The sequence below is a fragment of the Physeter macrocephalus genome, chromosome 16, assembly GCF_002837175.3.
Source record: "Physeter macrocephalus isolate SW-GA chromosome 16, ASM283717v5, whole genome shotgun sequence".
In the NCBI taxonomy this organism is placed as follows: domain Eukaryota; kingdom Metazoa; phylum Chordata; class Mammalia; order Artiodactyla; family Physeteridae; genus Physeter; species Physeter macrocephalus.
This window is the reverse complement of record NC_041229.1, coordinates 75,950,919-75,963,035: the sequence shown is the minus strand read 5'-3', so window position 1 is coordinate 75,963,035 and position 12,117 is coordinate 75,950,919. Positions and strand designations below refer to the sequence as shown.

The window sequence follows — 12,117 nt, the reverse complement described above, 5'->3', positions numbered from 1 at the left end:
GCATCTCTCAGAGGGGCAGGGCCTGTTAGGACTCTCTCTAGGGATAGAGGTGTTGGTGGGGGCCATTTTTGCCTTCTCCCTCTACCTGGCTAGCACCAGTGGGTGCACACAGTGATAGCACTCTCCCACTGTCCAGCTAAAGCCAGTGGGAGTGCCTCGTCCCTGCACTCTCCTGCTCCATCACTAAAAGCAGTGGGTGTACCCAGCCCTGTGCTCTCCTGCTGCCTCTAAAGCCTTACCACTAAACCGGACTTACACAAAATGTTAAAGAACTTTTTTAAGCTGAAAAAATATGAGCACTAATTAATAACAAGAAAACATATGTAAGTAAAAATCTCACTGGTGAAGATAGATCTATAGTAAAAGTAGTGGATTATTAAAAAGCTAGTATGAAGGATAAAAGACAAAAGTAGTAAAAATAACTATAACTACAATATTTAGTTAAGGGATACACAAAATAAAAAGATGTAAAATGTGACCTCAAAAACATAGAACATGTGAGGGAGTAAAAATGTGGAGTTTTAAAATGCATTCAAACAACTAGCTATCAATTTAATATGAACTGTATGTGTGTACACACACACACACACACAGGCTAACATATGTGAGTTTCATGGTAACCACAAAGCAAAAATCTATAGTAGACACAAAAAAGATCATGAGAAAGGAATCCAACCATACCACTACAGAAACTCATCAAACCACAAGGGGAGAGAGCAAGAGATGAAGAAAGGAACAGAGAGGAAAACAACCAGAAAACAATGAACAAAATGGCAATAAGTACAATTAATGTAAATTAATGTAAATGCAGACTCAGTGATTATTATGAACAACTATATGTCAACAAATTGGACAACATAGAAGAGTTGGACAAATTCCTAGAAACATACAATCTTTCCAGACTGAATCAGAAAGAAATAGAAAGTCTGAACAGACTGATTACTAATAAGGAAATTGAATAAGTGATCAAAAACTTCTCAACAAACAAAATTCCAGGAGCAGACTGCTTCACTGGAGAATTCTAACAAACATTCAAAGAAAATTTAATATCTATCATTCTCAAACTCTTCCAAAAAATTGAAGAAGAGGAAACACTTCCAAACTCATTTTATGAGGCCAGCATTAGCCTGATAACAAAACCAGACAAGGACACCACACACAAAAAAAGAAAATTACAGACTAATACACCTCTTGAACACAGATGAACATATCCTCAACAAAATATTAGCAAGCAAAATTCAAAAATACATTAAAAGGATCATAAACCATGATCAAGTGGAAATTGATTCCAGGGATGCAAGGATGGTTCAACATCAGCAAATCAATCAACATAATACAGCACATTGACAAAACAAAAGATAAAAGTCATACCATCATATCAAAGATAAAAATAATAAGATACAGAAAAACCGTGTGGCAAAATTCAACATCCATTTATGATTAAAAACTCTCAACAAAGTGGGTATATAAGGAATATACCTCAACATAATAAAGGCCATTTATGACAATCCCACAGCTAACAGTATACTCAATGGTGAAAAACTGATAGCTTTTCCTCTAAAATCAGAAACAAGAGAAGTATGCCCACTCCTGGCACTTTTACTCAACATGGTATTGGAAGTCCAAGCAACAGCAATTAGGCAAGGAAAAGAAAAAGAAGTCATCTAAATTTCAAAGGAAGAAGTAAAAATCTCACTATTTATAGGATTAAAAACTCTCAACAAAGTGGGTATAGAGGGAACATATATCACCATAATAAAGGCTATATATGACAAGCCCCCAGCTAACATCATACTAAACAGCTTTCAGCTTTTCCTGTAAGATCAGGAACAAGAAAAGGATGCCCACTCTTGCCACTTTCAGCCAACATAGTATTGGAAGTCCTAGCCAGATCAATTAGGCAAGAAAAATAAATAGAAGGCCTACAAACTGGAAAGGAAAAGTAAAACTGTCACTCTTCACAGATGACATGAGTTTATATAACCGAAACCCTGACGACTCCACCAAAAAACTGATAGAACTAATTATTAAATTTAGTAAAGTTGCAGGGTATAAAATCAATACACATGACTCATGTACCACAATGTTCACTGCAGCTCTATTTACAATAGCCAGGACATGGAAGCAACCTAAATGTCCATCGACAGATGAACAAATAAACATTTTTCCAAAGAAATACAGATGGCCAACAGGCACATGAAAAGACGTTCGGCATCATTAATCATCAGAGAAATGCAAATCAAAACCACAATGAGATATGACCTCACACTTCTCAGAATGGCTATCATCAGAAAGACGAGAAATAACAAGTGTTGGCAAGGATGTAGAGAAAAGGGAACCCCTGTCCACTGCTGGTGGGAATATAAATTGGTACAGATACTATGGGAAAGAGTATGGAGATTCTTCAAAAAATTAAAAACAGAACTACCACAGGATGTGACAATTCCACTTCTGGTTATTTATCCAAAGAATATGAAAACACTAATTTGAAAAGATACATGCACCCATACGTTCACTGCAGCATTATTTACAATAGCCAAAATATGGAAACAACCTTAAGTTTACATGAATGGATGATTAATAAATAAGATGTATATATATATATGTATATGTATATACACATATATATATACATATGTATATATGTATATACATATATACATATGTATATATGTATATATATGTTAGATGTGTATATATATATATATATATATATGCAATGGAATACTTCTTAGTCATAAAAAAAGAATAAAATCTTGCCAATTGCTACATCAATGGACCTTGAGGGTATTACACTAAGTGAAATAAGTGAAATAAGTCAGACAGAGAAAGACAAAAGACTGTATGATTTCACTTATATGTGGAGTCTAAAAAACAAAACAAATGAACAAATAGAACAAAACTTACAGATACAGAGAAAGACTGGTGGTTGCCAGAGGAGAGGTGGCTGGAGGTAGGCAAAATGGGTGAAAGTGCCAAGAGGTACAAACTTTCACTTACATATAAGTCATGGGGATGTAATTTATAGCAAAGTGACTATAGTCAATAGTATTGTATTGCATATTTGAAAGTTGCTAAGAGAATAAATCTTAAAAGCTATCATCACAAGGGACTTCCCTGGGGGTCCAGTGGTTAAGACTTCACCTTCCAATGCAGGGGGTGCGGGTTCGATCCCTGGGAGGAAGCTAAGATCCCACATGCCTCGGGGCCAAAAAACCAAAACATAAAACAGAAGCAATATTGTAACAAATTCAATAAAGACTTTATAAAAATATAGGAGCCTTCACTGAAGCTGTTTAAAAAAAAAGCTGTCATCACGAGAAAAAAAAAATCTGTGACTTTGTATGATGATGTATGGTAATTAGACTTACTGTGGTGATATTTCACAGTGTATACAGATATGAATCATTATATTGTATACTTGAAATTAATATAATATTATATGTCAATTATACCTCAGTAAAAATGCACTAATCACATACTACTAATAACTTTAACAAAAAAAGCTATCAAATATTATACCTGCATTATAGTCAAGCAAAGTATTAAGCCAAATACTATTATCTTGCATATCAAGTCTCAGCATTTCTGAGTTTATATCACAGAAAGCCTCAAAACAAATCCAAACTTATGGCTGCTCCCTTATAACATACAGAAAGATTCAGTATTAAATCTGCATGAAACATGGAGCTTGCTTTACTTACTTAAAAATGAATAGGTTGGAGGAGAAAACATTAAGAATGTAGTATGAGTAAATAACTGGAGTACAAAGACCTAAGTATTCATATGAAGTACATTTCTAACCTTGGCTCAATTTTTTGTTCTGACTTATAGGAGGCTAACACATACATTTAACTTACCTCACTTACTTCAAAAAAACGTTCTTCTCTACTGGCTCTTCTCCCTAAATTAAACAACAACAACAAAATCATGTTAAAACGGCCAACCAATCACAGTATGTTAAGTCTGCATAAGGAGAAAATAGGAATTCAAAATTTAAACAAAAGAAGTCCAAAGAAAATAATGTTGGAAGAAAACATCCAAGATCTTCCTGGAGCTAAGTTGTTCAAAACAAACTCAAAAGAATTCAGCACCAAAAACTGTCTATAATATAGAGGAAAATCATCAAATACTAATGTGTAGGTTATAATCTCACCCACTAAGAAATAAACTTAACTCTGATGAATACAGTTGTAATTCCATAGTCACAAAACTGCTGAGAGGAAAACATTCAGTAGGGATGTCCATCCCTAGCTCTTAGTTCTCACCATGTGAGATTTATTATTCTATCAGTGTGTTTTCCTGGAACTGAACCACACTGGTTACAAGTAAAGTACTAACAGAGGACTACCAGTTTTAAATAGGCCAAATTACTTTCCTGACACAGATATCTTCATGATAGTTATGTGCTGAGTCATCTGGACTGAAATACATCTTCAAATAAGCTTCTGACGCTAAAAACTGTTAAATATAGAATTCTGATTCTTATTCTCTAGGGACTCCAATTTGCAAAACACTGAGAAATATTTCACGAGGGTGTGGAGAAAAGGGAACACTCTTGCACTGCTGGTGGGAATGTAAATTGATACAGCCACTATGGAAAACAGTATAGAGGTTCCTTAAAAAACTACAAATAGAACTACCATACGACCCAGCAATCCCACTACTGGGCATATACCGTATGCTAATACATATATATGGAATCTAAGGGGAAAAAAAAAAAAGGTCATGAAGAACCTAGGGGTAAGATGGGAATAAAGACACAGACCTACTAGAAAATGGACTTGAGGACATGGGGAGGGGGAAGGGTAAGCTGGGACAAGTGTGAGAGTGGCATGGACTTATATACACTACCAAACGTAAAATCGATAGCTAGTGGGAAGCAGCCACATAACACAGGGAGATCAGCTCGGTGCTCTGTGACCACCTAGAGGGGTGGGATAGGGAGGGTGGGAGGGAGGGAGATGCAAGAGGGAAGAGGTATGGGGATATATGTATATGTATAACTGATTCACTTTGTTATAAAGCAGAAACTAACACACCATTGTAAAGCAATTATACTCCAACAAAGATGTTAAAAAAAATATCGTATGCTAACACATATATACGGAATCTAACAAAACAAAACAAAAATGGTTCTGATGAACCCAGGGGCAGGACAGGAGGAAAGACGCAGATGCAGAGAATGGATTTGAGGACATGGGGAGGGGGAAGGGTAAGGCAGGACCAAGTGAGAGAGTGGCATGGACATATATTCACTACCAAATGTAAAACAGACAGCTAGTGGGAAGCAGCCGCATAGCACAGGGAGATCAGCTCGGTGCTTTGTGACCACCTAGAGGGGTGGGATTGGCGGGTGAGGGTGGGAGGGAGATGCAAGAGGGAGGAGATACAGGGATATATGTATATGTGTAGCTGATTCACTTTGTCATACAACAAAAAATAACCCAACAATGTAAAGCAATTATACGCCAATAAAGATGTTAAAAAAAAAAATGGGGGGAGAAAATCACAATGGGAATGGAATAAAATATTGCTACCACTTAAGAGCCATCCACAGTAACTGTAATTTTAGGAAGTATTAGTATATATTCTGAAAATACAGAAAATATAAGCCTACCATTTATATAGTTTTTTTTTCTTTCCCAATTTTGTTTATTGTGATAAAATACAAATAATATAAAATTTACCATATTAACCATTAACCAGCACAGTTCAACAGTATTAAATTCATTCATAATACTGAGCAACCATCACCAACATCCATCTCAGAACTCTTTTCATCTTGTAAAACTGAAACACTATACTCATTACCAACTCCTCATTCTCCCCTTTCCCAGCCCCAGGCAACCACCATTCTACTTTCTGTCTCTATGATTTTGACTACTCTAAGTACCACATATAAGTGGAATCATGTAGTATTTTTCATTGTGTGAGTTGTTTATTTCACATAGCATGTCCTCAAGTTTCATCAATGCTGTAGCATATGTCAGAATTTCCTGCCTTTTAAGGCTGAATAATATTCCATTGTATATGTATGCCACATTTTGCTTACCCATTCATCCACTGATGGACACTTCTGTTGCTTCCACATTTTAGCTGCTGTGAATAATGCTGCTATCTACATGGGTGTACAAATATCTCCAAGATCCTGCTTTCAATTCTTTTGGGTATATACACAAGGTGGAATTGCTAGATCTTATGGTAATTCTTTTTTTAAGGAACCACCATACTGTACCATTTTACATTTCCAACAAGAGTGCACCAGGTTTCCAATTACTCCACATCCTCTCCAACTTTTGTTGTTTTTTTTTTTTTGATAGTAGGCCTCCTAATGGATTTGAGGTGGTACCTCGTTGTAGTTTTGATTTGCATTTCCCTAATGATTATGATGTTGAGTATCTTTTCATGTTCTTCTTGGCCATTTTTATATCTTCTTTATAGAAATGCCTATTCAAGTCCTTTGCCCATTTTTAAATCAGGTTGTTTGGTTTTTTATCATTGAGTTTTAGGAGTTCTCTAACTGGATCAGATATATGATTTGCTCATATTTTATCCCATTCTGTGGTTTGTCTTTTTACTTTACTTGCAGTGTCTTTTGAGGCACAATTTTTTTTCATATTTGTGAGGTCAATTTGTCTATTTTTCTTTTCTTGCCTGTGCCTTTGATGTCATATCCAAGAAACCACTGTCAAATCCAATGTCATGAAACTTTTGTCCTATGTTTTCTTCTAAGAGTTTTATTGTTTTATGTCTTACATTTAGGTCTTTGGTCCATTCTGAGTTAATTTCTGTACATGGTGTTAGGTAAGGACCCAACTTCACATTTTTGCACATGGATATCCAAATTTCCCAGCACCATTTATTGAAAAGACTGACCTTCCCCCATTGAATGGCCTTGGCATCCTTGTAAAAAATAATTTGACCATATATATGCAAGAGTTTATTTCTGGGCTCTCTATTCTAGTCCATTGGTCTATATATCTGTCTTTATGCCAGTACCATACTATTTTGATAACTGTAGCTTTGTAGTTAACTTTGAAATCAGTGAGTCATCCAGCTTTGTTCTTCTTTTTCAAGATTGATTGGCTATTTGGGGTCCCTTGAGAGTCCATATGAATTTTAGGATGGATTTTCCTATTTCTACAAAAAACATAATTAAAATTTTGATAGGAATAGCACTGAATCTATAAATCACTTTGGTGGTATTGATATCTCAACAATATTAAGTCTTCTAATCCATGAACAAGAGATGTGTTTGCATGTATTTATGACTTTTAAAATTTCTCTCAGCAATGTTTTGTAGTCTTATTTGTACAAGTCATCACATTCTTGGTTAATTTATTCTTAAGTATCTAATTCTTTTTGATACTAATGTAAAAAAATTTTCTTAATTTCCTTTTGAGATTGTTCATTGTTTATATACAAAAATGTAACTGATTTTTGTGTGTTGACTTCATATTATGATACTTTATAAATGTTGACTGCATTTATAGTTCTAACAGGTTTTTTATGGAATTTTTAGGGTTTGCTACATAAAAGATCATATCATCTGTGAACAGAGGCAATTTTAATTCTTCCTTTCCAATTTGGATGTCTTTTATTCCTTTTTCTTGCCTAACTGTTCTGGGTAGAACTTCCAGTACTATGTTGAACAGAAGTGGAAAAGCAGATATCCTTGGTAAATACCAGTAAACTTAACTCACATACACAAAAGCTCTTTGAAGTTCCTAATGATTGTTAAGAGTATAAAGGGGTTCTGAGATCAAAAAGTTTAAAAATGCTGTCTTAGGTATAAATGCAGAAATACATGCACTGTGGGAATGTACAAGAATGTTCATAACAGTATTATTGGGGTTAACTAGAAAATCAACATCACCTCAAATATCCAGAAATAGTACAATGGATCAATAAAATGTGGTATAATCATATCACGTTTTATAGTTAGCAACAAAAGTGAATTAATTTTAATTACATGCAAAAACATAGATAAATCTCCCAAAAATAGTTCAGCAAAAAAGGCAGAAATATTTAGTAATATTTCAGTTATATAAAGTTAGCTATACAAAACCAAAGTATGTTACTTAGGGATGAACAGTTAAGGGTAGATGTTGTTGGGATACAATTCTCCTTGGGTCTTTCAAGTTTCTGCACATCTTGAAAATGAGACACGGACTGCCCTTTGTTCTGGATTATCTTTTCAAGGATCTTTGTTGAGATAGAGATAGAGACTCCTTCAGGAGCAAAGGACACATTTGCTTACTGTCTTGGAAAACTGGATCAGTGTCTCCCTCCAGAGCAAAGGGAAGGCAAATTACTGACCAATAAAAAGACTCAAGTTCCCCAAGCTCAGATTGCTCTACTGTACTGCAAACCACCCACCAAATGTGCAAACCCTCCCTGCATTGATCTGTGGCAACTTGGGCTCAGGAAACTAGAACACGCTACTACTCACCATATTGTTAATGCTGTGAATAGTAAACTGTCCTTTGTCTCTGATCCAGGTGTCTCATATCTTCTACCAGTAACCATGAAATTGTAACAGGCTACTTGGTTAACTTCCATGTGCGGTAAAATCTCAGACTTTTCACAGCTCTTGACATTGATCATCAGTATAATATTGATAATGACAGTGGTGATAATGGCTAACATGTATTGATTTTCTGTTGTTAAGAAATTTACAGTACAGTAGAAGAGACAGACCAAAAATTGTGATAAATGCTATAATAGAGACAAAAAGAGCAAAGAGAGAGGGAGAGAGAAACAGGGAGGGGTGCAAGTTAGACATGAGAAACTCAGAAAATCTCTCTGAGGGAGTAATGTTTATACTGAGATGTGAAAGTTGAGAGGATACAAGTCACATAAGAACACATAAAGGCTGTAAGACAGGAATAGTTTTAGGTGTTGAAAGAAACGAAGGTCAAGCTAGAGATGAGTAGGTAAATGGCAGAGAGGCCTGAGAAGATGTTGGACAGGCATGGAGTGGGAGACAGTTTGTGGAGGACCTTGTATGCCTGTATTTTTTCCTAAGAGAAACAGTAAGCCACAAAAAAGCTTTTAAATAGAATTTACATTTAAATTTTATGAAGAGCACTAGTTGCTGACTGGAGAATGGGTTAAAAGAAAGTAAGAATGGAGAAAGGAAACAAATTATGAGGTTGCTGCAATGAATCACAATAGATGACGGCAGTCTGGCCTGGAGTTGGAACAGTGCAAATGAAGGCACATAAATGGACTTTAGATATTTGAGTAAAAATTGGAAACAAACTGCTATCAAATTTTAGATGTGCAGGTGGAGAGACAAAGAAGATTAAAGACTCCTAGGCTTGAGCAATTCAAGATTTCATTTAATGAAATGGGGAAGATTATTAATGGTGGTCAATGAACACAGCAGATGCTGCTGGCTCCCCACAAATATCCTTTCTCTTCCTTGTTCTTTACTAACAAAATACTAATTATATGGTACAGCAAAGAGCTCTAGCAAAAAAAGAACAAAAAACAAAAAATGAAAAAACACATTTCCTAGCCTCCTTGCAACTTAAGAATATGACATAAATTCAGAGTTACCAAATATCACATAAATGGCATTAATGTCTATCTCCTAAGATATGTGCAAGCATTAAATGAAAAATATGCGTGTAAATTGCTTCATGCAGTCATTGGCACAGAAGTGATCAATGAATATCAGTTATTCTTGTTGATATTGCTATTATTATTAGGATATATTCTATTCTTTTATTAATTTTCAGAACTGTTTAAAATTCTTTGGGATGAGTTTTAGAGTGTCAGAATAAAGATGAAAGACTATCTTTTGTATTCAGGTCTTTTTGTTGCAAGATCTATTAAAAAGTTAATAGCTAGCATAAGCAAAGCTTGAAAACTAACAAACTGTAGCTACAGCCATATCACAACTTTTCTGAGTACAGGTTTCCTCATCTAAAAGATTAAAAATATAAGTAAAAATTATTTGAAAAATATAAAATATTATACAGTACCATCATCAAAGGGTTTTACCCATGAATACTGTCTAGATATACAGCTCAAAATTCCATAATGTCTTGACCACCGCTCATTGGACTTTCCAATAAAAAGGAAACCAATCTAGCAAACTCTTATAATGAGTTGATAAAGAACAGGATTCTAAGAAATACATGCTTTGTCTCTCAACGTATTGTACTTGCACATTGACGTAAGGAGGCTTTTATTTTCTTGAGGGCAAAAACAGTCACTATTGTGCATAGAACTAAATATAGTTCCAAGCACAGAGCAAACAAATGCACACCTTAAGTTAGAGTTATAGAGTATTTTATAATTCTGTATTTTAGAAAAGAAAGTAGAAAAACTGGAAGCATTAACCCCTCCTTCCTCTAATTATTTTTGCTGCATTTAACATAAAACACCTAGTTAAAAAATATTTTCAAACTGCTATCAGAACTTGATGCAATGCATTTATTTGAGAATGTGGAAAGGGGTCAGAACAGTTCCTCCAGATTATCTCCTGTCCGTACTAATTCTCTTATGCTTTCGCCTTTCAACTTGCTGCTTCCTCGCCCTGGATCTAACAACAATATCTTTTTTGGCTAATTCTTGCTTATTTTTCACTTTATATCAGTTTTGACATCCTCCTTTCAAGCCTTGCCTGAAACCTCCTCAACTGCCCCACAGTTAGCCTCTTCCCTGCCCCCATACCACCCTGAACTTAAGCCCTTTGTGGCTACCTAGCCCAATTATACCTCCCTCCACAAGACTGCAAGCTCCCTGAGAGCCAGGTAGAGTGCACTTTGTAAACCATATCCCTTTCTGAAAAGCAGAAAGATTAAAGAAGATAGATGTATTTCCTCACACACCATGCTCCCTCTGACACAAAGTGCTCACTAACTCACTCTTTCTCTCTCTCACACACACACGCAATCAGATGTTCACACATGCCATAGACTCAGATACACTTTCACACTCGCTCAGAGAGTACAAAGATGAAGAAACTGTGCATAATCTCCAAACCTCTGTCAAAACAGAGGCCTATATGAAGAGGCAAGATTTGAAGCCAACAACTCTAGAGCGGCTTCTCATTATTCCTCCAACTTCCTCTAAAGTCAATAGAATTGACTGTACTTTTCCTGTGGGCTAGAAACCAGAACTACGAAGGGTTTAATATCAATCACTATGGAGAATCATAAAATATGAGCTAAAATTTAAGCCAGCCCAAAGACAGCTTGGAGTTTTCACTGAAAGCACATTACTAAGAATACACACTGCGGCAAACCCAGAACCCCAAAATAGCCCTTGCATTTACCAAATGGTCTTCTCAGTTTACACTTCTTCCAGCAGCATAAAATAACATATATGCAATCAAATATTCATATTATTAAAGGATAGGTGGTTTGGTTAAATACAATGCTTGATGTAGTTGTAAAGACGCAAGCAACTTTACATTCAATTTTAAAACTGCCTTTTCCAATGTTAAACCCTTAAACTTTCTTTTCCAATGCTGAATGTGTCATAAATCAGCCAAAGAAAGAATATTTCAAATCAGAATTTCCTTACAATGTCAACCAGTCAATAGTTCAATTTCAGCAACATTGATATTTTACTAGCAGTGTTTCTTTACGTAACTATTTAAATGGTCTATTACTCATTGCCCTTATAATTTCATTTTAAAAATTATTAGATTGTAGGAAAACAGCTAATTGGAGATCACTGATTGCTTAAATGTTCAACTGTTAAGAAAATAAACTGAGAAAATATAACAAATCCTAGAAACATCTATTATGTCTGAAAGACACAAAGTTAACATTCTCTCTCCGGTTAGAAATTTTGTCTCATGTAAATCAATTGTTTAACTTTCTCATATTTACTCTTCAAAGATGATTTAGGAACTACAAAATACACAGATCCAGGCTTACCTATATTGGGGAATTTACTCTAAGAAATCCATTTTTATATATATATATATATATATATTTTTTTTTTTTTTTTTTTGGTATGCGGGCCTCTCACTGCTGTGGCCTCTCCCGTTGTGGAGCACAGGCTCGGGGCGCGCAGGCTCAGCGGCCACGGCTCACGGGCCCAGCCGCTCCGCAGCACGTGGGATCCTCCCGGACCTGGGCACGAACCCGT

At 35.5% G+C, this 12,117-nt stretch overlaps 1 protein-coding gene across 11 annotated transcripts in view; it reads right to left on the bottom strand.

The window, feature by feature from the left end:
- The window catches only part of ANO5 (anoctamin 5), a 137,325-nt gene that overhangs the window by 121,156 nt on the left and 4,052 nt on the right, over positions 1 to 12,117 (bottom strand). For 7 of the 11 annotated variants that reach the window (XM_028500870.2, XM_028500869.2, XM_055078795.1 and 4 more), the window contains exon 2: positions 3,861 to 3,904. In XM_028500870.2, the coding sequence (XP_028356671.1) occupies positions 3,861 to 3,904 (44 nt within the window). The remainder of the gene's footprint in view (positions 1 to 3,860; positions 3,905 to 12,117) is intronic. The other 4 variants (XM_028500872.2, XM_055078800.1, XM_028500873.2 and 1 more) reach the window with 1 other exon arrangement.